Here is a 27387-nt window from a genome sequence, read left to right as displayed (position 1 = left end):
ATCTCAGCAGTACTTCCATACAATGACAGAAAAGTCATGTCAGACGACCAAAAAGTCTTGTTTGAGCTGAAATGAAAGAAAAATATTCCATCTTTTAACTCTGCCTTCAGAATAAGTTCAGGGTTTAAATAACATGTGACACATCAAAAAGCATTTGACAAGGTTAAGAATTTCCACAGCAACCTATGATTCAGCTTTGGATGCAGGACTGTTGAGCACCATCACTGCACCACTGATCTTCATTTCACCCATCTTTCCCCCATACTCTAAGGCTCAAGGTTTCTCTGTGCACTCTGCTCACACTGAAAAAAAACTAACATGCTCATATACCACCGAAACCCACTGGCACGAAGAACGAAAATGTCTTGTGAATTAAAAGAATTTCAGCTACTGCTTACAGTTCCCCGTACCTGCAGCAATGCCAAGTCAGCATCTTGAGCCAGTTGCTGCAAATTCTTCACAGCAGAGGTAGTTTTAATTACTCTCACCAGGGCAGGAGAGCAGTCCAATGGGAGCTCATTAAGCAATGACTTCTCATCATTTAGAAGTAATAAGGCATGGTAAGGCCTGCAGAAAAAAAAAGGAATATATATGCACAGTAAACTGCAACTTTTCCTGAAGGTTTAGTTATTCCCAGACCATGATACCTCATCTGGTAAAAATGACACTCTAATATCATCCTTTTGCTGTAACTGGATTCAGAGTAAGATTATTTTTATGTTACAAGATAAGATGTTCCCCACAAAATGGGGATAGAGGGTTATATGATAACTGGATGCCCTAATGACTACAGAAAAAATGACGACGCTGTGCTGGCATACAATTAACCCTAGAGAATTTGACTGAAAATTGCACATTTGCATCACTGAAATATAGAATGAAGTAGAAGAGAGGAAGAAGGCAGGAGTGAGTTAGTTTTGCAGGTAAAAAACTGTAAACATGGAGAGCAAGAAATAAGACATCAAAGGGTGTAGGCTCTCTTTCCTCTTTAAGAAAGATCAGTCCCACGTGAACAGATTAAAATGAACACACGATTTCTCTGAATGCAAATAGTGCAGACCTCTCCTGCAGCACTGCCTACCAAATGCAGTGCAACCACCTTACGTTAACATGAAAGCTGTGGCTTTGCACCACCATGTACACAGCAGCAGCACGATACCTCAGCGTAAGATTCAGGGAGTCCTGTCTCAGCTCACGCCCCAGTCACCCACCACTCATTGTCCTTTCATCCCCCCAGCTGTGCCACTACAATCATTTGCAGCATAATACTTGGACCTGGCAAAAGGACAGACCGCAGCCTGAAGGACTTGCTCTTACCTGATAGATTTCAGGCTTCTCTCAATTGCTTCTGGAGGAATAAAGTTTGTTGCAACATAATGGATTTTATGAGGCAGGCAGAAACTCACTTCCAACCAGTTGTTGATATGTAATCGGACCACTCCCGTTGTACAGAGACTATAATGGGAAGAAAATAAATACATACAGCATTTATAGTGTATACCAAGTGAAAACAGTGGTCCAGGTTCATTTCTGCACAGGAATCACAGCAGGGCAAGAAAAGGGTGAGTGTACCATGTCTACCGCCAGACTGGCTGAGGACGAGATGGATGATTCCTGGCTGCAAGGGATTCCTTAACATGTACTTACAGAACATTATGTATTATGAGGCTTTGGGGAAATTTGCAAGACTATGTCCCACTGACTGTCAGTTCCCTCTGCTCTTAACATTGCAGCAGTATCTCAAGAGAGCACAGTCACTTGAAGGTCTCCTGCAAGGTCACTACACTAAAAAATTCCCTAGACCAGAGATGGAAAGGGCAAAGATAAATAAGGCACAATGTTTTCACCACCATTTTCCATCTTTCTGGAAAAAGCTCCATTTGTTCAGAATCCATAAAACAGTTCAGAGACTTGAGATTTAAATATATACGTCCAAGAAAAGTGTCTCAAGCTGAAAAGCAGAATTGCAAAGTTTCCATTTGGGATAAGTATTTGCCTTATTTGCCCTCACTCCTGCATTTCAAAAGCATGTCGAACCACAAAAAGTAGTTTCTGCCAAAATCTCAGTTCCACAAAGCAGACAAGAGCACCTATTATCACAAACATAACCGGCATCTTTTGATTCATAAGTCGTATGATAAACAACTGAGATACCTTATAGGGCTTGCTTTGGGTAGTGACACTTCCAGATATTTCAGCAATGAACAGAATCAAGTCAGAAACGATATAGAGAAATGGAAGTAGGAATCTGTAAATCTAAGCAAAAGATGAAACATAGCTAGGTAGGTAACTGTATCTGCTGAAAAATGGGTACAGGTGGGCAAGATACTGTAAGGAACTAAGCCAGTGCCCCCATGCAAATTTTTACAACACTGCACAGTCTGACAACATGAAACACAGGCCTGGAAACAGCTTTGCTGGAGACTGTGGGACGGAGCAAGGAGGAAGAGGCAAGGCCCAGAACATCTTCTCATGTATAGGGAGTTAGACACAAAAAACTCCTTAATCATTCTTAAGCCAAAGCCAACTTTGTCTACACTGGAGAGCTGAACTTCTCAAGATGCCTACAGGCTGTTTTCCTCCAAGATGAGGAAAGTGCATCAGAGGCTAAATGAATATTGCCTGAATTCAAACCTCATCCTCAGAACAAAACCCAGTCCCCAGAACGTTTCATCCTGAGAACAAAACCCAGTCCTCAAAATGTTAATCACCCCATGGCACCAACTCCTAAAGATGAGCTGGCTGGGATCCATCAGAAGGAGTACGCACATAGGTCTGTAACTATAGATCATAGAATCACAGATAGAACTTTACAGGCTAGGTTTCAGACGATAAAACCTCTAGCTCCCTTAAGACACCCTCTACTTTTAGAGTTTGTTCTAAATTTTTTTTTCTAAACAAAACAGTATTTTGAAGTTTGCAAATTTTTTTTGCAAACTGAAGTTTGCAAAAATTCCAGTCTAAATTTTAAATTTGAGTGTGTTGAGACTTGTAATATAGCTTTTGTGTAGATAAAACCCAATAATTTCCCCTCTGCTCAAAACACATTTAAAAACATGCCAGGAACAGACAGAGAGTGAATACGTGTCTTGAACACTCTTTATGTGGTGATTTAAACATTTACACCTAGCGCTTAATTTTAGGCCACAAACTAACATGCTCTTCTTCAAGTTCATCTGGTTGTATAAGGAGTTTAGAGAGATCAGAAAATTCAGCTTTAAAACAAAAGCATTGGTAGCTTTGGCTGCCAGTGTAACTATTCACCAAACCACAACAGAGTGGTGAGAGCACAAACAAGATCCTGTCCTGCCTTTTGCATGATCAGACTCATTACATGAAATCTCACTGTAGACAAAGCTTTTGTAAAGCAGAGGCCATGGTTTTGTTCTCAGATCCTGCACTGAACACTGAGAAGTATTTATTTTCCAAAATGTTAATGGAACAAACACTATACATGCTTTCCTTTAAAAAAAAAAAATCCCTGAAAAGCTAAACCCACTCTCTGGTGCTAGCATCTCACATCTGATCAGAGGCTACAAACCCTGAAGGAACATGCAAAGCATGGCAAACACCTCAGTTTGTCTTGCTGCAACTCCAGTAACACTGCTTAACCCACCAGACACACACTAACTGACAGAGAAAGCTGCATTATCTTAAAATACATCAAGGTAAAGGGCACCTTGAAGCAGTAGTTATCCACACTATGTACGGGGGCAAACACAAGAGAAAACATGACAAAAAGATCAATTGCACAAATGAGTTAAGAGACTATGTGAAAGCTAGTGTGGTTGTCAAAATGGGTTACCAAAAAGAAGCGAAGAAACATGAAAATATGAAACATTTGCAGGGATATTCTCCCTGTGTACTCTAACACTCAGGAAAAATATATGTTTGGTTCCTTTCATTCTTTGGTCCAAGTGCATTAAGGCAAAAGCTTTAATTATATAATTACATTCTCCACAGCATAATTTTGTCTACGTTGCATTATACGACAATAGCCTAAAATTAAAGACAACAAGAAAAACAGATTTTGAGTTCTGATTTCAATTTTAATTTAATTTTTCTACATTTGCATTCAATTTCAAACCTTCACTATAGCTAACTTTATGTAATGATTTCTCCTTCACTCCTCCCCTTGTGGATGGAAAATAATTTAAGTCTCTAATAATCTGGCTAGGAACAAACTACATCCACCAGCAACAATGTATGTGACTGCACTTAGCCAGTCAAAATCAGTTAGTTTCACCGAGATATATGCAAGGATTCATGAAACACAGTAAAGTCACAGAAAGCTGACTGCACAATGGGGTGGAGTGCACCCTCATTGAATTCGCAAATGGCACAAAACTGAGAAGTGTGATCCACCAGAGGGCCATGCAGCTATCCAGAGGAACCCTGTCAAGCTGGAGCAATGCACTGTCAAGAACCTCACGACATTCAGCAAGGAGAAGTGCAAAGTCCTGCACCTGGGGAGTAACAACCCCAAGCATCAGCACATGCTGGGGGCACCCAGCTGGAAAGCAGCTTGGCAGAAAAGGTACTAAGAGTCCTGGTAGACACCAAGTAGAACAAGAGTCAGCACTGTGCCCTTGCTGCAAGACTAACGGTACCCTTGGCTGCATCAGGGAAAGTACTGCCAGCAGGTCAAGGGAGGTGATCCTTCCCCTCTGCCTAGCTCTGGTGAGGCTACACCTGGAGTGCTGTGCCCAGTTCTGGGCCCACCAGTACAAGAGAGACCTGGGCGTACTGGGAAAAGTCAAATGTAGGGCCACAGGGATGATGAAGGGACTGGAGCACCTCTCCTGGGAGGAGAGGCTGCGAGAGCTGGGACTGCTCAGCCTGGAGAAGAAGAGGCTCAGGGGGATCTCACCGATGCCTACAAATCCCTGAAGGCAGGGTGCAGAGGATGGAGCCAGGCCCTGCTCAGCAGTGCCCAGGGCCAGGCCCAGAGGCAGTGGGCACAAACTGGAGCACAGGAGGCTCCCTCTGAGCACCAGGAGGCACTTCTGCGCTGTGCGGGTGTCGGAGCCGCACAGGTTGCCCACAGAGGCTGTGGAGTCTCCTCCTTGGAGATCTCCCAAAGCCACCTGGACACGGGCCTGGGCCCCCTGCACTGGGGGGCGCAGATGGGCCCAGGGAGGCCTCCGGCCTCAGCCACACTGTTACTGTGTGAAATTGAAGTTTGGATCCGCATTTGCTTTCATTTTTATTTGTTCCCCACAAAGTCATCTATTTAGCAAGCTTTTTACTGTAAGCCTCACGAATCCCCATGAGCTGGCTGCCAGTTGTTTGGCTGGGGACCATGCACACCCAGAAGCTTCCTTCTTTAGGGACAGAAGCACAACACCAAAAACTGGCAACAGAAGAAAGTACCAAGAAAACAGGTTATAAGTTATCAAAGTTGCATTACAGAGTCACCTAGCTACACTTCGACTTTGTTCTTCTCAAACAACTGAAACTGTGGAGCAAACAGTCCTGTGTAAGTGGTGATATCCATGCTCAATGAGCACACGTAACTCTATAACACGATGTCCTTATTCAAAAGATGTGGCACCAGCTCTGCTATGCTGATCCTATCCTAAAGAGACTGAAACACAGTTAGAAACCGAAGTGGAATCATCTTTATCTAGCAGCAGTGAACAGATCAAATCTGAAGGCAAACTTAGAGCACAGACCTCACTATCCCACCCCGAGTCCAGCACCAGGAAGACGTGGGACCACAGAAGGTGAGAACACTGCGTTGGCCAGCACTGTACCATGAACCTCTGGCTCAGGGACACATTTAAATAGTCCCTGACAGGAAACACAGAATTACACAAAGATTTCAAAGGCATGGTAGATATACAAGAAATGTACAGGATTACCTCTTTTCTTCTTTGCTCCTTTCCCAACTTCTCTTCACGTTTTATAGGGATTTTTTCAGTGTTACTGCACCCCGAGGTTTTTCACTGAACTATCTGCTATAATTCCAAAAGCCCTTTTCAGAGCAGTTATATATTATATAAGGTTTGTTTTGTCTCATGTGCATTACTTTACATCTAACTATAGTGAATTTCATCTGCTGATCAATTGGTCTCCAGTAACCTTTCTTCAAATCTTCCTCATCTATTTGCACTTTTATTCCCTTTGCTATTATCTGTAAACTTTGTCACTTCACACACTGCCCCTTTTTCCAGGCCAGTTATCAATATGAACACATTGAACAGCACAGGTATGAATGCAGATTCCCACAGACATCACAAGTAACTGGGTAAAAATGGCTTCATTCTCCATATTCTAATCGTCCATTAAATCCTCACTGATGTTCCATTTCTCTCATGAAAACTTAATTTCAACACTTTTTGTTGGAAATCTCTGCTTAGATGATACACGATGAGCAATGCTGAGGGATACATAGCAAGGGATTAGGATACTGACGGGATTTTGTAGTAATCTGAAAATGAATCAGGGAGAAGTAACCAGTAAAAAGCTCTTCACTGTCTCTCCAGTGTAAGACCTAAGATACATCTAATGAGACTGGGAGGAGGAGCAAAGTTCAAAAAGAAACAGAAAGAAACAGAGCAACCAGTTAAGCCATGGAGCTCCTTATCAGAGGATGCTGTGGTTGTTAAATATTTACTTTGGCTTGCAGGAGAGTGAACTAATTTCGGGAAATGAGATCAGCTTAAGGCTGTTGAATATACAGAAAGCACCTCCAGAGCTGCAAGCTGCAGGAAGCTGTGGAATATTTTAGGGAATATCAATGCTCTTTTGCTCTGTTCTTATGCTTTGCCCTGAATAGCAACTGTGATCTACTCCCCCCAAAATGGGAATCTTAAAGTTGGCCAGTATCCTACAGAATTCCAGCCTTCTTTTTCACAGCTATCAGCAAAACGCAGACAATCCCACCTCACTTTTTATAAACTGGTTATGAATTCCTACACACACACCACATCTTATGTTTATCCTATTTACACCATATATTAATAATATGTTTGCTAGTTTTGTAGGGGTGAGCTTGTAGCTTTTGAGTTTATTTTTGCTAGAGGTTGTGACTATTTAGAGCTTTCAAATAGTTTTATGCTTCCCTGTAAAAGACACACTGTCCTTTGGTCAACTAACTGTAGTTGGCTTACATGTCATAGTACAGTCATATAAATAACATAATAATTCATTAATTTTCATATAATTATTCCTCTTCTCCTTAAGGTGATGAGATAGGCTAGATCCACCAGTCAGTTCAAATCCCACTAGGCTAAAATGTATAAAGGCTCTTTGTATATTAAAAACAAATAAACAAAAACCAATCCTCTCCTCCCCCCAAAAAATCATATTTTCAATTTTCTTCTAATATAAAGCTAATAGAAATTTACTAAAAAACAGATGGGCACTTAGCTATCATCAGGCTAACAAATTATCTGCTCTGTAGATAACAATTGGTGAAAGTAGTCTTAATTCCTTAAATTGAACGCTGGCTTATAGGAGACCCCCATTGTAAAACCAGTAAAGGTTCCCCTTCCTCTGAGGGGAAGGTGAAAAAGATTTTCAAACTTGTTTTCGCAACTAATGGAAGAGAAACATCTGGTTTTAGCTGTTAGTCAAGAAGGTCCCAGGAACTAGCTGTTGTTTACCTCCAAACTGTCAGTTTAATAACACTCAGTTATAACAGCAGCAGTAGCACTACAGTCAAAATGGCCTGGCTACTGATTACTGCCTTATAAAATCAGGACATTTCATTCAAAATGCAAAGGACATTGTGCTATAAAAAGATTCGTACACTCATGGTTTACTACAAACCAACTTACTAAGGGACATGTTGGGTCTTGCCTGAAATACCTCAGCACCATCTACAGGAAACCAAAGGCTAGACAGCAATTCTGAAGCAACTGCAGTAATTCAAGAAGCACTTGACTGGAATTCCAAAACAAGCAGGCACTAGGAAATGCTGGCTTGAGCAAATCTCAGATGGAGAGATGGGTTCCCATCTGCAATTCAAAGTGCCCTCTCCACCTAACTATGATGTTTCCTTATGCCAAAGGCTATGCCAGAAATGCCCATATATTTAAACCAGTACATTGCCACTGCATGCACTTATCACAGAATCATAGAATAGTTTGGGTTGGAAGGGACCTTTACAGATCACCTAGTCCCATGGGCAGGCACATCTGCTACTAGATCAGGCTGCCCAAATCCCCACCCAGCCTGGCCTTGAGCACTGCCAGGGATGGGGCACCCACAGCTCCTCTGGGCAGCCTGGGCCAGGGCCTCACAACCCTTACAATAAAGAATTTCTTCCTGATACATTAAGTCCACCCTCTTTTAGTTTAAAATCATTAGCCCTTGTCCTATCACTACATGCCCTTGTTGTAAGTCTCACTCCATCTTTCTTACAAGCCCCCTTTAGGTATTAAAAGGCCACAATAGGTCTCCCTGGAGCCTTCTCTTCTCCAGGCTGAACACTCCCTGCTCCCTCAGCCTCTCTTCACAGCAGAGGTGCTCCAGCCCCCTGACCATCCTCGTGGCCTCCTCTGGACCTGCTCCAGCAGGTCCCTGTCCCTCCAGTGCTGGACAGTTTCTTCTACTTGACCAAAAAATTATTTTAGTTATATGCTTGCCCTGCAAGGTGCTGCAGCACCTCTCACCCTGTCTGCCTGCAGGTGTAATAAGCATATTTCCTATTTTCTCATATAAAGCATTAATGGAAAATGCAGAACACCACCTTATTACCCATTCAGCTAACACTGTTAATGACTCTTCAAAGAGAGCTTACTAATCAAATGCAAAGTCATTTATCCTTTTACCAACAGTTTAATTCTTAATTTTCTTGTGACAATGCCATGCAAAATAGTGTCAAAATATGACATGCACGCCCTCTCCCCCACCCACAATGCCTAAATAAGGGAGACTGCTTTATTTTATATCTGGGAGCCGGCACCAATGTGTGTTTCTCCATGGCCAGTCTACTCCTTATTTCATGGAAGGACAGTAGTATTACTCCATGAGCTTGGGCTGTATGTTCCTCCAGTCACAGTTAAATGCCACAAGATGTCACTGTGTCACTAAAATGTTTGGAAACAAGATCAATATTTGCCCAGTCATGAATTCATACCCTGAGACGAACAGAAAAACATAAAAAGCAAGTGAAAAGTTTGATATAAGAATTACAGGCTACGCAAAAAAAAAAAAAAAAGCCTTATTTTAAAATTTAGTATACATTTTGTGAGAATCTTATTGAACAATATGCTACACTCATTCCAAACAGCCTGAAATTCACAGCTCTTGAACATAGTTAAAACAGCTTATTAGAAGTTTTATAATGTGCTTTGCAATCGTTAAATTATCTAGGTTTTCAGTGCCTTGCCTTCCAGGTCTTTGTGATTGTTCCCTTTGAACAAGGGAAACTGTGACCTAGGGAAGCTAAAGAGTTGGTCTAAGATCATACACTGTACCTGACAGTCAACAAAGGAACTCAACAGTAGTTTTCCTAAGTCCAGACAAACACACTAATCAAGGGGCTCATCCTTCACCCCACCAAACCCTTCTATCTTCTGTCCTTCTCCTGCCAAGTGCATATCCTGAATGAAGGTGTCTGCTCTGCATGACGAGTCAGCACCGACATACTGTTGAAGCAGTACGCTGGAGGAGCTGGGTGCCAACTCCTGCTGAAATTCAACACTAGCTCAATGCTCCTTTGAAATCCTCACCAGAACCTTTAATCCAATCAAGAAACAGCATGTTACACTTTCTATTCTGCTGAAAGTCTCACCACCTAATCCAAATTCACTGTCCAGACATGCACAGTGTAACCAAATGAAGCCAAGGCAGTATCTAACATTGCCATCAGTGCTATATGCAGCATTTTTCTCTTACCTGCAGGTTTAGAGCACTACTACAGAGATAAAATATTCATATTTTCATATTCAGATTTTTCAGTTTTACAATTCGTTTATTTTTATGTTCCTCTGTGCCAAGGAGGAAAATAATAAATCGTGAAGCTGCAAGAGATCACCAACTTTTAAGAAACATAATATATCCAAAGGGAGACCAAGGTGATGATTAGGATAGCAATTCTGCGAACATTTCACCTGACACCTAGCCTCCACTTTGCTCCACCTCGTCTAAACCCAAATCCCAGTGAGTCAGCAGCATAAAGAGATAGATAACCTCGTAAGGAATAGGGCCAAGAGGTTTCAGTGACAAGCAACATACTATGAGCTATGAAGGAAATCCTACTCACCTGTCATAAGTCTCTTTGAGATCTCTGGCCAATTTGCACTTGGGCAGGATATGATGAAAAGGTGACTGTGGCCCTTCTGTGGCTATGGAAAATTTCAAAACAAGAAAGCAAACAATTTCAAAGCAGAGAGAATTTCCTTTTCCCCCTCTAGGTAAAACCAGTACCTTAGGCACAGAATCCATATCTTTTTAATCTACATTTCTATTTCAAAGCTTTTATGATAATCCAAGTTAACCATTATGATAATAACAGTGAATTAATGCCATCTTCTGATCCTCAACTTAGTTAAACACATTACCTGTGAACTTGACATGTGATCATTTTAAGTGTTTTTGTTTTTATACATACTAGGTTTTATTTTCAATACTTGAAGCAAGATGATGTGTCATTAAGAGTTCACCTTAGATGGTGCATATTATTATAGTAAATTGCCATAAAGCATGGTCTATAAAAACGCTGTGTATAAAAATCTGTTGGCCATGGAAACTACATGTAAAAGTAAAATTTCCATGTAAGAAGTCTAGTTAACTAAACACATAGTGTTAGAGCATAGGAAACTTGCTCTAGGTTGGGTGAAGTAGCTACATGAGTTCCTCCATATCATCCTGACAGGCAGATCCAAACATGATGGCTCAGTACACTCTCTCCAATGATTGCTCTGAACCAAGCTAACAAGGAAAGCAACCAAATTACTTCACTTCTAAAGCTGACATCTCTGCACAGGGATGGTGTTCTTGGATGAGGCAAAATGCAGTCAAAAGCTGTAAGAATGCTAAAGAGCACCAAAACTTGTTCACACTGATCCCAGCCACAAAAGAAAAAGCCACAATCAGCACTTCTCTGAAAAAGTGCTCCTGCACAAATACATTTGTACACAAAGCTAAGCTCAACACTTACTTTCTGACATGGCAGACACTTCATCCTGAATAGCTAAGATCAGCTTGGCCTCCCTGGTTAGGTACTGGCAGCGGCGCTCCTCATGCTGCAAGACGATGGCGATTCGACGGGAAAGGTTGTGTAAGCAGTTTATCACTGATGGATCTGCATTGGCCTACAGGCAACACAGAAGGAAAACTGTCTGGTCATTCAGCCACAGTCACATTTATGGAACTAGAGTGATGGATAAGTAATCAAAGCAATTATCTTCAGCAGATACAAGAAGTCAGTCTCTTTGGCAACTGGATGAAGAATGGAGTTTTCTCTGACAGTAACAAAGCTCTCAGAGATGTCCAAAGTTAAGGAAGAGGAAAAGTGAAGGATTTATAGACTTGTTCATGCACATCAAATTAACACAGCACCTGGAGTATGATACTCATATCTGTTTTTTTTCCAGCTGTTACTAGAACTTTTGCTAGCAAAGAGACCAAAGAACTCAAATTCACATAGCAAGAAAAGAAAATGTCAAGTTATTTGAAAAGGAAGAGCATCACAATGTTCAGGTTAAATTCACTGGGAGTATAAGGACTGCAGTGCCTTTAACATAGCCCACTCTCACCATGTTGGCTGTACTGAAGTTTGTCTTTTACAACTAGCATTTGTCTTGCCAGTATATAAGCAGTACGAACAAACGATCAATACTTTGATACAAAACCAAAATGAATCTGGACATACATTTCAAAGCATTTCACAAATATGGCTTATTACAAACACTTGCATTTGTGCAAGTCCCAGAATGAAAGTGCTAGAAAAATCTATCACGTAAGTACAGCTGATAAGGGGGGACTCAGCAGCTCTAGTCAGAAAGTGCACAGTAAGCGGCTGCTTCGTGTTTGTTAAGACTTTTAAAGGAATTTACAGTTCTAGCAAGTGATAACTTGGCATGTAAACTAGCAAACCATGAGTCAACATTTTCAAATTCCACTCTTCTTGCTGAGTCACGACACGTTAGTAACCCTGAGCTTAAACAGCAGGATCAGTGCTGATTACAGTGTTTGGGACTTTGCCTGCTCTGTCTGCCCGCTGCAGATGGGCTCATCTTTATCACAGAATACCTCCACCCACACTTTGCAGTGCACTAGACTCTGCTAGGAAAAAAAAATTCACTTGCTTTACACATAGTACTTTCCAAAAACTTGACAGCTCTCTATGAAGTACAAGTGTCTCATTTTGCAAATACAATTAAATGCTGTATTAAGCACATATTACATCAGTATCCTCACAGTGCCAAAATGCAAAAAAGTGAGTTTTCCTAGGAGAACCACTAGAAAACAGATTCTAAAGAAATGCAGACAAGAGGAATGTATGTGTGCAGGTGAACATGCAAACACTTGCCTATAACCAAAGCATAGTGTTTTACTAAAAGATCAAAACTTTTGAAACTAACGTCTCTTAATGTGTGAAATTTAAAATCAACTTCTGCATTGCAAATTTGGCACTTCCTAACCTAAGAATGTCCCAAAGCACAGCAACGCTGGATTCCCAGCAGAACTCAATGAACGATATCTTGCTTGATTCAGACTGGGATAATTGTTTCTTGTGAAACCTTGCATTTCCACTGAGGACAAGCCACTTGGACTATGGCCATGTATAAAGTACCGGTGCTAAAAGGGAAAAAAAAAAGTCACTTCACAGTCAAGGAGCTGGAGGCTTTAAAATCATGACATGGTATCCAAACTCCTAGTCAAGCAAAAATCAGCCATCTCCAGCAAGACAGCTATCCCAATGCCATCCTTCATTTTCAGCATGTTGCTTCACATGCATATGTGCCACAAAAATAGTATGATAGCTCCACAGATGTAACCTGTGGGCTGTGAAGAGAAAGCCAGAGCTCAGAAATCAAATAATGCTTGAACATAATGAAATTTCTAGGGTTTTATACTATCAAATTAGCCAAACCAGGATCCCTTAACACAGATACCAACATCTCATCAATAGAGTAGACTTTAAAAGAAACTCCAAGGAAAACATATATATTTGCTCCAGATTTTTGTTTAACATCGAAGTCTATTTATTCCTCACATGTACCTGCTTCTCATTCAGAATGCTACATACAGCCAGTTGCTCCCTGGCATTGGAGCCAGTGGCTCCCTTCTTTAAAAACAATCTCATGGCTGAAAATAGGCAGCTTGCAAACACTATCCAACTAATTATAAAGAGGCCTGGAGGTAATGAGCAGAGGCACATGGCTCTGTATCATACAGCATGATTAAGGGCTCTAAACAGTGCTATTCTGACCTATCATTTCAAAAAGAGCATGAGGCTTAAAAAAAAAAAAAGTGATAGTTTTTTTCCAAATAGAGAAGGACAGCCAAGAAAACTCTTCAGACATTAAATCAAGAGCACCTTCATCCATAGACCAATTTTAGATGAAACTGCAAGCCCGTGAGCCCAGGAACATGGTCCCCACTCAGAAAAATGCTATGAGACAAGAGAGGAAAAAACACACAAATGCCATTCCCTTCTAAACATGAGCCTAAACTCTATCCTTTTTCTGATTTGAAAATGATTGATTGAACTGAACACAAAGCACAGCCTTATATAGAAATGGAAGCCATGCCCTGCAAAGGCAAACTCTCCACGCTAGGAGAGAAAGAAAAGCTCCAGCTTAAAGGTCAGCTTGTGGCATGATCAGCAAGTTCTTAAGTTCACTCCCTTAATAATTTTGTAAAGATGAGAACTTTTATGTGCACATTCCTTCAGATCCAGCCAGCCTAGATACCCCAAGCTGATATGTCTTCCGAGAAACTACAGCACAGTGCTAACACATAGACCCAGCACCCATCCAGGTCTGGATCCAAGCTGGCAAACCTTACTGGAAAATGTAATTGCTCTAGAGAGCACAGAGCAGATTTCTGAACGGCTCCACACTGAATGAGCTTGGGTTAACCAAAGCCATGGCAGGGCCCTAACCTGTAAGTCTGTCTAAACGCACGTCACTGTCCATGCTTGCTGCTTCCTCTGCTTCTGGCGCAGAACTGACCACCAAGGCCAGAGCTGCATGGAGCCACAAGGGCTCAGCAACGTGCTAGTGCAGCTGTATGGATTTGGACCTACCCCAGGCAGAAGTAGAGCAGAGAATGGCATCTGGCATACAGGACAGTAAGACGCAGGCTGCTTTTCCACATAGCTAACTTGGACAAGCTTCAATTGCATGATTAGAAACATCGCAGCAGGTTAGCAGCTTGTCAATAAAAACATACAAGACACATGCAAGATTTGTAACAGGGGTCATATCTATTTTTCAAAGTGATTTCTTGCACGCCTTTATAGTCTGGGTTTTTAAAAAAACCGAACAAAAAAAACTCTAAGATGTATCCTGAAGAGAACAACTGTGCTTGAGGCTACGTAGCGCTGGGCTGGAAATCTTACTAACTTCGCAGTGTCATGTCCTACTTTGTTTAGTTTTGTTGTTTCAAATGAAAATCTCCCAGTCAAATTGGGCACTAAATGTTTTACAAGAGATTACGGCAACGTGAACCTACTGCATTCTGTTACACATCTGAAGGACATTCCATTACCAGATGACAAGAAGGCAGTCCCTACTTACCCTTAGGGCAAACACCACATTGAAGAGAATCATAGTGGGCATCTCTCTCTTTGGCGAGGGATCAGTTTTGGATACCTGAAAAATATTTAAAATAAATCCCATATGCTAGTGTCCTCTCGAACAAGTAATGAAGGGAGGAAAAAAAAAAAAGAAAAACTCAGTCAAATAACAATTTGCTGGGAGACGAGAGCAGACAAATCGAATTCTACCACCAAAATTTGACTTGTAAAAAATAAAATTGTATAATTATTTTCTTATTAAAGTGTTAAAGTTATTTTACACTTTCTGAGAAGCTGATAAAACATAAACCAAAACATTTTGGTAAGGATCATAGAAATGTGTATCAGTTAAGACAGCAGTCTTAGTAGTCTTTACTAATGCATTCTAGCACCATTAAGGACCCTAGATAAAAATTTTTCTCAGCACAATTGTTAACCACAGAAAATACTACAGATTTCTCACCCCATGCCACACATTCTCCTTTTTCCTAAAATCCCCATTTGGACTGCATCATGTTGCAAGCTGTTGTTTTCATCAGAAAAACTGTGCTCTAGAACTGCCCATATTCAATCTCATGCACTTACACAATACTAAGATAAAAGGGTTGGTTTACATTCCTGCAGGATTTCAAATACATTCTCCATCCCCCCCCCCCGAAATGTTCTTTCTGCAACAGAAGGCTTCCTAGTGTCATAATCTTTAGCACATGTACAGGCTTCCTTGTGGGGAGGCACAGAGGAAGTGAAGACAAGCAAGTTGAATTTGCAAATCCAGTACTAACATCTCTGAATCAACCATGCGTCACCACAAGATGGAGCACAAAATCCAGAGGACACCCCTGCGTTCCCCGAAGCTCCCTGCTGAACACCCAGTCCAACCTGAAGTATAAACCACCTGAACAATCATCTAGCCTAATATTCTGCCCCTACCCAATGAATGGGCATATAGTTAATGCAGTGTCCGAAGCAGGGCAAACACAGAGAAGCTAGCAACAGCAAAGCTGCATCCAGCCTTTCTGACAAGTACTGAGCACCATCAACAAACTACTCACTAGTGAACTCTTGAATGCTTTCACTTAAAAATCGGAAAAACTAGAAGTAGTAACACATATCTTTGTTTTTCTAAATTGTTAAGTGAAGTTCTATCAAAAAGGCAGTGTCAAGGGATATGAAAAAAACAATTTACAGTGCTTATTTGTTCTTTTGGAGATGTAGGTTCCAAGATGTCTTGTGAACTTCAATAAAGACTTAAAAGTATTAAGCGCAGGGACTGATCCTATTCTTCCCTTAAAATCAACCACTAACATCAGCTGGAATACAGCTAGTTTTCATATCCCCTCTTGAGTGGAAAAAAGAAGACCTAAGCTAGAAAAGAAAATGATGAAAGAATTTAAGAATTCAGAATATCATTACATAAAAGACAGTCTGGCACACGATTAAATGGCGGTGCTCTTGTAATTCCTGAATCTCATTTGAAGAAGAATTTGCTGAGCTGTCCTGTGAAGTAACTTATTGCAGCATGAACTCCAAAGAAATCCAAACCAGAGACTGTCAGGTTACTTCAGTCATTGCTTTTGCTCCATGGGACAGGGTGAAATAATCTAGCTTCTTCCTAACTGCCTAAGGGTCCCAGATTTAGACCCAAATGAACTAGTAGAGAGGGCTGCCACATCCAAAAGATTCTGGAAACTAGAAAGTTCTGGGTGCCTGCTGGACTGATAAGACACAGCCAAGAAAAAGATTCTACTAGAAGTAACAAAAAGGCATTTACAGCACTCTATAATGTTGTTTATTTACATAGATGTAATTTTATTTAGACAAATTGAAAATGAAGGGGTTTTTCATGCAATTAGGATAAAAGTGACTACAAGCAGAGAAAATGTATAAAGTGTGGTAAACAAATGCAAATACAACTTTTCAACTTAGTTTAGACTCACTACACCACAATTATGAAGTTGTGCCTTTTGGACAAGATTGGCAAAATAAATGAACCTGGTACTGTGGGAGAACAGACCACTGTTGTCAGGGCCCTGAGGGCACCAAACGGTCTTAATGGCCTTGACCAGCACCACTTGGTCCCCACACCCATCCATGCATGACCCAGGAGCCCCATTTAAGCTCAGTATGGGGCCTTTGGTCCCTAAAGCTGGGCATCTCTAGCCCTGTCTCGTGGACGGGCCTCAGACCTACGCTGTAGGTAGTGTGTCTCCTGGATGGACTGCACTATGTACACAGCAGCCTTGTCCTCTAGCCCTACCCGTGGCTCCATCTCCTTTTGCTCCTGGCTGAGTTCTCCTGATGGACCCTGGGCCCAGTTCATTGCTTGCCTTCTGTGAGACTGGTGACAGACCCTGCTAGCAGCATCCCAGCTTGCCCATCCATCAGGAGCAGCTGGTCCTTGCTGCTCCCATACAGCATCACAGTGGGTCCAGAGCATCCCCGCCTTCTCTCCCTTCCTTAGTCCTTTCCTCCATCATTTCATAGAGTCAACTGCCACACATTACTGAGGTGGGCTGTAACAGTCTCTATAAAAACAAAACAAGGCAACACCTTCTCGTCTCTTCTTTGCTACCATTCTATTGGCTCCCAGTGTCAGAGCCAGAAACATGAACGACAAAACAAGAACTACCTTGAAAACACTGCCTGAGCTTCCCAGCACCTGACCTCACTCCCACCAGCACCAGCAACTTTTAGTGTCCTAGGGTAGTGGGCACCAGCTGTTCTGAACACAGCAGGCTGCATTTGCTGAAGTACTTGCACAGCCTGGGGGAACTTGTATTCTGTTTTCCAAAGCAGCTCAAACATTTGAGAACTGAGTCTTGGTGATGCTCAGTCACATTTCTTGTACTCATATGTGAGTTTCAGAAGTGGAACACTGGCACCTTTTGATGCTTGAAGCCAGCTTCTTACTTGGATCAAAGCAGTCCTAAAGCAGTCTGGTCCTCTAAATATCAAGCAGCAGTTGCCAACAATCTGTTTGCACCTCTAATTATAGATAGAAAGAATGACAGAATTGGCAAGCAGATTTTTGCCTGGAAAAATGAACGACTTAGCAAATTTGACAAAAAGGGAGATGAAAGCAGTTCAGTGATACAGATTAGTGTTGGATTTAGAAATTACCAAAGCCTCGTTCATTTTTATAGTCTGTCAGGATAAGGAATGGGAAAGGGAATATTTTGCAGGCAGAACCACGCAAATTCTTTCCTAGATTTAAGCAGGGACTTTTCCATACCTGGGTGACAACTGCTTTCACTCCAATCAGCTAAAACGCAGACCATAAACCAAGGTCTGAATACAAACAGCAGCCTGAATTTCTCCACAAGAAAATTTTAGACCTCTTTTTAACATTTGTTAGTGTTTGGGGTTGGTTGGTTTTTTTATTTTTTGTTTATTACTGCCATACTAATTGGAGGTGATGAAAAGCTAACTTGCAACAACTAACATGGTGAGAAAGAGCTTTTTGAGCTGGACCACTTAGCACTACTTCTGTTTACCTAAGCTCATTTTCCAATGTAACCAGACAGGGGTTTCTGTGAGTCACTGACACAGCTCCCTTAGTTTGCCACTCACTGTAGTTATCTGGAAATACAGAAAGGCAGCTTTGAGCATCAAGAAGAATCAGAAATCAGGAAGAAACAGGATCAAAAGCAAACCTATCCATTCTAAATTCTAAGTTTCCTAACTAAGCCATGGAGTTTGAAAAGAAAGCATGCCCCCCAAGCAGACCTTTTACCATACCTGCCCAAGGGCATGCTGAAGCAATGTAGGGTGGCCAACAAAGCGAACATTATCAATCTTCAGTTCAAATTTTTTGCCACACATATCTGACTTTGTAGCCAAAATTGTTGCCAGGATGACATCTGAAAACCTTGAAGAGCAGAAACAAAAGTTATTACAATTTTCAAAAAGCATACCCCCAGAATGTTCCTCCAAATACAGATATATTTAACTTGTGAGGTTTTTTTTTTTTAAGTATTGTAAATTGTGTATAAATTGCTGTACCTGGAATACCCCCAATTATAGAAAATTAAGAATCCCTTAATTACATCTATCAGATCATCACAATTATAAAACAGGAAGCGTTCAAGACAAAGACTGTGGTGTCATGCTTATTCAAGTACATGCACAGCAAAATAAATTGGTAATATTAGATGCAGTTTGTTTAAATACAAAAACAGCCTGAGTTAGCCATTGCCTGGATTTAGCTGCAGATTAATGAACTTACTAAGCAACTACACATCAAGACAGCCTGTCACTCAAGCACAACAAAGATCTTTAAGCCACCCATTGCGGCAAAGGGGAAGGCAAGACAGAGCTGGTTCAATTAAAAGGAAAATATATTCTACATTTGTCCCTCCTTTTCCAAATCTAGTCAGTGAGATTCAAAGTTACTCACTTAACGGTTCTCAACCTGCGGTCAAAGGACCAGCAGCACCCTTCTGAAAATTGCACGGCATCACCTGGCCTCATCTGATAAACTAAACCAAGACAAATTCATGACAATGGGCTCTCCTCAATGCTGACCACGTTTTAGCGGTACTGGGGACTGCTCTGGATTTGTGGTGGGAAGACTGCAACCATGAGACAGGACAGCAAGTATCTACAAGGAGTCTGCCAAGTAAAATACAGCCACATCTCCAAAAATGGGTAAGAATTCCAGTGTGACAAGGGAAGAGTTCTGCAACCACTTCTGATGACCTTACAACATTGGCCTTCTCTTTAAAAATACTCATGTTCCTCAGGGTGTCCCGAGACAGTGAAGCTCAAATCCATAGCAAAGGGGACCTCAATTAGCTGCTGGAGGGAACTTCTCGTTGTTTCACAACAGAAGTAGTGCAAGGTTTGATATTAGCAATGTTCTTTCCTCACCTGATTTCTGAGACCCTCATTTAACCAGATGGATTTCAAGCGAGCTTCCGATGAGACTGGTTTTTTAATAATGGCAATGTTTATTCCAGTTTCTTTATTTACATTCATGGATGTGCGTCCCTGTCAGACCATCCCCCTCCACCACACAGGTTTCCTGGATAACACAGTATCACTCAGAGAAAAGGGCAGACACGGGTGTGTTCTGCACTCACCTTATCTCTTGGCCACAAGCAAGCCCTCAGTGCCCAGGGAAGGACTTCATGTACCACACTCCTGGTTCACTCTGAGTGAGTTATGGAGTACTACAGAAACTAAGACAAACACACAGCCAGGTCTTTCATGTGTATCTATCTGCATATGACCCAGGGGCTATTTCTGTTATTAGACCTACATATACTGAAGATGCAGGATAATACAGGGGCTTTCCAAACTGTCAAAGCCTCTGATGCTTTTACAAAAAGGTTATCCTCACCATCCTGCTTATGTTTGGCTAATGGGAGGAGCAGCTCTGTACAAACTTCCAAATCCCTGGCTGCTCTACTCACACAGGATGCTGAACACAGCAGAGGGCTAGCAGAGAGATGGGAAGACTAGCCGGAGACTCCTGGGGCCACTGAACCCGTGCTCCCCGGCCACTGCACTGGACTGGGCTGCACAACACATGGATTTCATGAGGAAAAGGTAAAGCTTCCTCCAACTGGACTTCACATCTTAACAGCTCCTGGAGATCACATCCAAAATAGGAAAAAGTCACCATGGCAGCAGTGAGCTTTCCCTCCTCTTTTTGCCATGCCCAGCTGTGTTAGATAATAGCCTGATCACAGAGCCAGGAAGACTGTAAGAACAATGGATAAAAAATGAGCATATGCTCTGGTAAGCAGAGGTAGAAAGAGGGTAAACTGGGAAGTGCCTGCTTGCTTGTAAAAAATGAATTCTTCTTCCCTCCCCCAGCCTTGGCAAAGGATGCCTTGAGAGCTGGAAAACCAAACTTCATTAATGATGACTTACACCACTGTTAAGATTTCACTTTTACACGGAATTCCACCAAGAGATCTTTTCACGCACAACTGTGGTGCTGAATGTAACAGTTCAGCAGCTCCCCAGGATAGCTCACGACACTGACACCCACCTCTGTATTACCTCGTATTTGGCTCTGTGGGGAGCAGAAGATTAACAGGTTAATTTTGCAACATCTTCCCCATCTTCTTGCTAGCCGAGACCTCTCTTTCTGGGAGAGAACTGCAACCGCAGCCAGATGACATGCTCAGGATATATAACCCTCTGGTGCGCTGCAGGGGGTCTACCTGGCGGGTACAGGCACCTGGTATCACCACAGGCTCCCCAGAGTGACCTGGACTCCAGACTCATTCTCCTGGTCTGACAGCCTAGAATCATTGGTTTGGTTGTTTGTTCCAAATCCCCCTGAAAACATTCCACATAATTTATACGTTTCTTAGGCCTCTGGACAAGAGGGAAATGGAGGGACAACAGATATGTCATTCCCTTCATTTCAGTTCATCATTTCATCTTAAACAACAACATTTTAGTTTAGATATTTTAAAACTGGTTTTCTAATCTCTGTAGCGTACTAAGACGACCTAAAAACACTGACTTATCAGAGCCCAAGAGTTTGTTAGAAGCAGATTAGGTTTCACAATTGTATGGTTCCTTTTTATTTCAAGGAATTAGCCTGAGCTCTGTGATTTCCAGAGGGAAGCAAACTTTTCCTTTACTAAAGAATTCAGCAGCTGGAAACTAAATACAAAAAAACAAAAGCTTTGATTTGCCCAAAATATCCTATCGTGAGCTTGACATTGTGGCAACTGCAGACAATCCTGCAGTATGATACAAACCGCACTAGTACAGACTGACTGCTGTCACCAGCACCTCCTCTGGAACTGACGTAGCTGAAACAACAATTGCTTTTGCTTTAGCATACAGAAGAGGAGGGATATCAAGAATATCAAACAAAAATGTATTTTTTTCAGAAGAATGGAAAATAACTTTAAGGTCTACAGGAAGTCAAAGTAAGTTATTTCTAAAGAATTCGTCTTTGAAGCGGTTTAGAAAGGGAGCTGACTATCTGGGTGATCATCTTTGTTACGCGGGGACTAGAGATGAGGTTTAATACTTCTGGGGCCCCTGGCAGAGATAAGCACTTTTCCCTCCACACATTCAAGAAGGGGTATAATGCAGTCACCCAGTTTAGCTTAGTGGGGCAACAAGAACAAGCAACCCGAACATCCGCTCAAAACCTGGTCTCTGAAGAGCTCTCCGTAATTACTGTGAGACTGAATAGCTTACTTACTGATCTGTACTTTTAATTCATTGCTTGTCAGAAAGCAATTTGTTTTAGGGCTCCTTGTCAGAATAACTACAAGGTTAAGACTATACTTTGTTGCATTCTTGGAGGGTCACAACTTTCCTCAATTCCCACAGGGACAGTATGACACCCATTCTGGATACCCTACAGAAAGCACAGAAATGTTAGTAGGACCTTTGTAATTATCCTAGCATAAAACCTCAGCAATACATTTCCTACAGACATTGTGATTTAGCATATAATTATGTCATCATTCGGTGTGAAGTAGAAACCAGGAACAAAGCACAATTAAAAGGATAGTGAGAAAAGAAAGCCATTCTAGACAGAGGTGATTATTAAGAACATTTGGTCTTACCCTGAAACCAATTGCTCATCAGTTAGAGGACATTGGTCTCTGAAATGGGAACATGGCCATAAACACAAGACGAAAACATAACAAAAGAAAATAAACGAGGCAAGTACACACCAAAAAAAAAAAAACAGAAAAGATAACATTAAATACTACGACGATCTATTAAGAGTTTAACTTCTGTAAAGGAAAGATAAGTATTGAGAAGACTCAAAATTAATGGTAGGTGAATTCCTGTGATATATTGCAGCCTGAAATTGAAGGCATTTTAGTCCTCTCACTAACACTGGCTGCTGTAATGTGCTCCCACAATATGCTGCATTTATGGAATTGCATTTACACTGCACTTTTAAATTGACGCTTACCTCACAAGAAACAAACAAACAAACAAAAACAAACAAACAAAAACACAGAAGGTGTTGCAGTCTGATTTAGAGCAGATTATAAACGTCAGTTTGTTTTCTAGACTGTCAGTAGAGGTTTCGCCAAAAGAACATCCCATGCAGCCCCAGCTGTGTCAGAGCTCTTCACCACTGGTGCTAGTGCTTCCATATCCACAAGACTTAGAAAAAGAGGATAGCAAACACTTACTGACTGTTCCACGCACAGCCAGGGTTATTTTTAAAGGGCTTTGCACAAACAGCTGCTGCTGCTCTCCCACAGGGATCTAAACAGTAAGTACAAGTCTGTCCAGAACCACAGCACAAGCATGAAGGTAACTTAGGAAGAGTAGGCAGAAAAAGTTTTCACGGCAAAGAACCTGAAAGGTGTACAGAGCAAGGCTCTGTTAGCAGCTGCACTCACTTTTGTATCAGGGAAACAAATACCTATTTTAATTCTATCAATTGCTTGGTAGTTGTTTTTTTTGTTTTGTTTTGTTTTTGTTTTCCAAATAACAAGGGAAAAAGGACTTTAGAAAAATGAATCCATAACGAAAAATGGATCTGATAAAAGCTTCATACTGTCCACTGTAGATTTCCACAAGTCACGTTGAAAAGGTAGAACAATCCCAAATGACAAACTATATACAACGGGGGTGATATTACAGAAAGGATGTTTAAAGGGGTGGATGGCTGAAAAGAAAAGCACAGGCTTACAGAAAGGAAGCCTTTCAGAACAAATAACAAGGGAGAATACTGAGGTCCAGTGAAAGAGGGACAGAGGATACAGAAACATTACCACAGGAGAACTACTGTTTCATAGAAAGGGACATTTGAGTCCTTGTTTGTCAGTAACTTGATGGTTTTTTGTTTTTTGTTTTTAGCAAAAAGCATGTAGCCAATTAATGACATCAATGCTGTCAAGCTTACTAAATCTCCCTCAGTTAGCCCGTTACGCTACTAAAAAATACAAAGTCTGGTGTAACATATGTTCCTCTATGTGCATCTTCATTAGAATTTTTGCTGAGTATCTGCCCTCCAAAGAAAACTACAAAATGCACTTCAAACAAACTTAACAAAGCATTATCTTCTGACTTCAAAAGTTGCTACATGCCTTTACTGCCTTACCTTTTTCCAGGATGGTGGGCATCTCCATAAGTTCTGAAGGGTATGTATTATTGATATAGCACTCAAAAAAATGAAGGATGTTTTTGGTGAGAGCAAATGATGAAAGACTGAGAAGAAGCCAGCAAAGAGAGACGCCTGACAGGTGATTTGCTTTGACAGTAACAGAATCTTAACAACACCTCTCTGTTGCCTGGCCATCATCAACACACCTTGAACACTTTTGTTGCTTGACTTGCTTTTAGAATGAAGAAAAGATCTGTATTCTAAAGACCCAAATACACAGCTCCACTGAAGAGCAATCAATACAGCAGATACACACCAGTAACCTAGAGGCAGGACTGTCATGAATAAGCTGCACTTTTCTTTAAAAAAACAAGTATAATGAAGACCAGGAAACTCATGTCTGAAGGTCACAAGAAATCCAATTATGCATACAGATATGGAAATGGAGAGTTAAGGCACCTGAACTGATCTCATTTTTTGAAGCCATAAAGAAATACATATACCTTAACTGCTCCATGAGAGGTAAGCTCAAAAGTAATCAATCTGGGTTCCAACAGCTTAGAAAAAAAGCAATACTGAACCTTATCTAGGATACATTTGATCATAGATTATCAGTAAATCATGGACAGTCATCCACTATAAAAGAAGATGCATCCAACCCTCATGAGAACTATTGTAGCAGCAAGAGAGATCTGAAATAACCTCTGTTAATGAACATAAACCATTATCAAACCACTCAATGTAGCAGACTGCCCTCTCCAAAGCCCCAATTTGTGCTGCCAAAAACATCTGTAGAGATTACTGATACGTGGTGATTTAAAGGAACCTTTTTGCCAACACTTCCTTGAGGAAGCCTTCCAAAAATAACACAAAACCACTTCATAAATTACTTTCATCCGGGACAACTCCAATAAGAAAATCAACACCACCAGAACACAGATAGGACTTCATGCTGACAAACCCTCTCACTCTCTGTGCACTACTAAACCGAGCATTTCGGGAAGAGAATTGCTACACCACTGCGCTGCACAAGAACAAACCTACAGGGACAGAACTGCCACTCGAGAAACAGGGATGGCTCTCACAAATCCAGTCGCTCCACTCCTGGTCTCTCCAGCCTTCAGTAGAAACATAAAAAAAACATTCCACACGGGAGCTCAGGAGCGACAACCAGACCACTGCTGAGGAATAATCCCACGGGCTCAGCGACAGTACTGGTTTTACAGTACGTGATATTTAAGCTCTTTCCTTCCCTCGTTTACTCACATAAGCTGTAAATCACATGCGTCTCACTCTCTCCAAGACCTTTTGCACTTCTCAGCCTCCACTCTCCCCTGAGGATCTCTTCTGCTCCACAGGCAGCAACTTCTGTTACTCCTAATACAGATAGAGATCAAAACTCTGAGCCACCTGTTGTACACAGCTTTGAAAATCGCTTTTTTCTTTGTGCTGGAAGATGGGCTTGTGTACCGAAGACTTCCATATGGTTTCTACCTACATATGAGAGCTTCAGTGATTTCTTCTACTAGTTGCTATCGCTGAAGAGAAGGATATTTAGCTGCTGCATCAGTTGTATGGCTGCATTAAATGAATCTGAAAGCTTCTCTTCTGCACTAGTGCGAGAGACAGCTTTTTCAATGGATTTACAACACTAATTACACTGGTATTCAGGAAAGGCTTTTCAGTAAACAAAACTGACAGAAACCCAATTTTGAAAAACACTGCATTTCTGAATGTAGACGTATACCTGTGTAAGCAGCACAAGCAGTGTGCTGGACCTCAAGATCTTGCAGAGCAATATAGATGCTCCGCTCCTCCCACTCCCCTTTTACCTGAATAGCAGCTATTGGCAGACCCATAGGGGATAGTAATAAGGGCCTTCCTGCTAATAGAGCTGTGTTGGCTGGCACCTCAACTTCATGGATGTAACTATAAGGTTTATGAACTCCAGTAAACGTGACAACCATCAGCTACAGACAGTACAGCATGGATCTGTATGTACTGCTATGTAAGGCTGTACAAATAGCAATTTTTCTCTGAAGACCATCACTACAGAGCGGGATTTCTGTCTTAATACTCTCTCACTCAGCACTTCAGAACTGTCCAAACCCACTCAATGCCAATAAGCTGATACTTTGAGCTTAGGGAAGTCAGTTCCCTAAATTCTTTTAAACACTAAAAGCTTAATAACAAATACTTGACCCAAGAGACTTGAGCACTAGCCTTCAACCACCAATTTCTGGACACCACTACAATAAAATCATTTAACTCTTTGTTTAATTTAGGTTACATGTCAGCACATTCAATCTACTTACAACCAGTCTCAGGAAAATACTAAATTAAGAGCAGTTTTCTCGTCTGACCGTAATTTGAAGTGATAAAAGCTCTTCCTCCACCACAGTAGTAGCCAATATTGCATCATACTAATTCAGCACCACAGACAACATCCAGCCAGCACAGCTCTGCATTATGTGTTTTGTCCAATCTGCCAAAGTGGAGGAGGCAACAAGAACAGGTATCAGAAAGAAGCTGGCTCACTTCCAATACTGCCTTAAATCTATCTAGGGAAATACTGGAGACAGCGTTTTTGAACAGCGACCAACAAAATCCCTGAGATAACCAACAGACGTGCACAGAGCCCTCCTAACATGCATACTAGCTGCTGTCCACAGGACAGTCTGAAATGTCATTCAACAAATATCAGACTTAAAGACATGGTGTGGTCCCACTGGAGTTGTGCCCCGTACCACACTGCGTCCCATGGAGACATGGCAGAACGCTGCATTTGAAGGTTTCAAAGATATCAGAAGATGCAATACATACAAATGACCTCAAACAAGATGTGTTACTTCTGTTGTACTGTTTTCATAAGGTCCCAGTCCTGGAAAAACATGCAAACTTGATGAAGTTTACTGTCATGGGTGGTTTTCATTTCAGTGAAACTATTCTCACTCAAATGTAAGAACAAGATTAAACTTTGCAAGTTTGGGATATTTATTTTTTTGAGGACAAGTGATGACAACTTCTTTTTCATTCTTATATTAGAGAACAGCAGCAACTACGCCATTGTTAATATCTGAAATTAAAAGACACATCTCAAAAAAGATCTGGAACTGAACTATGGCCCAGGTTTGTCTCATATCTGATAGTGATAAATTTAGAACAATGCGGCAAATTTCAGATTTTCTCCAAAAACTAATTAGAGGGTCCATTTCTACGTATATGCATGCTGAACAACATACTGTCTATTTTCAGTGCATTTGTTACCCGCTGATTTCCTGAAAAAGTCTCTAAGTCTCAGTATCCTTTTGAGCTACTATTTCACTCCATGGATACACAGGCAGCTATATCTGGAAAAACAAAATTAGTTACTCATTAGTGTAGAGCAATTCTGTATGACAATTATATGAGCTAAGGAAGAATCTGAGGCAACTACATAATATATCCAGTTAGAGGTATGCAGGTAGAGAAAAGTGGAATTTTGCCAAAGGATTAATACTCCTAGCTTTGAAAGAGTAATACTGCCTTTCTAACAAGCACAAAATACCGTGCCCAGAAAACAACAGACTCACTAGCACTCGCTCGTGAGACATTCCTCATTACCAAGCACTAATTTGCTCATAACCTGGCATTA

The 27387-nt window shown here is 41.3% G+C and overlaps 1 protein-coding gene across 6 annotated transcripts in view; it reads right to left on the bottom strand.

Annotated features, from left to right (window-relative positions):
• The window catches only part of NPRL3 (NPR3 like, GATOR1 complex subunit), a 50146-nt gene that overhangs the window by 19163 nt on the left and 3596 nt on the right, over nucleotides 1–27387 (bottom strand). For 2 of the 6 annotated variants that reach the window (XM_080557274.1, XM_080557279.1), the window contains exons 3-9: nucleotides 22249–22287; nucleotides 18440–18569; nucleotides 14703–14777; nucleotides 11114–11267; nucleotides 10217–10298; nucleotides 1318–1455; nucleotides 411–567 (exon numbers count right to left, since the gene is read on the bottom strand). In XM_080557274.1, coding sequence (XP_080413400.1) covers nucleotides 411–567; nucleotides 1318–1455; nucleotides 10217–10298; nucleotides 11114–11267; nucleotides 14703–14777; nucleotides 18440–18569; nucleotides 22249–22287 — 775 coding nt within the window. Of the gene's footprint in view, nucleotides 1–410; nucleotides 568–1317; nucleotides 1456–10216; nucleotides 10299–11113; nucleotides 11268–14702; nucleotides 14778–18439; nucleotides 18570–20578; nucleotides 20724–22248; nucleotides 22288–27387 lie in introns of those variants that run through there. The other 4 variants (XM_080557275.1, XM_080557276.1, XM_080557277.1 and 1 more) reach the window with 3 other exon arrangements.

Source organism: Anser brachyrhynchus (genome assembly GCF_964034855.1).
Source record: "Anser brachyrhynchus genome assembly, chromosome: 15".
NCBI lineage: Eukaryota > Metazoa > Chordata > Aves > Anseriformes > Anatidae > Anser > Anser brachyrhynchus.
This window is presented reverse-complemented; position numbering and strand designations above follow the sequence as displayed.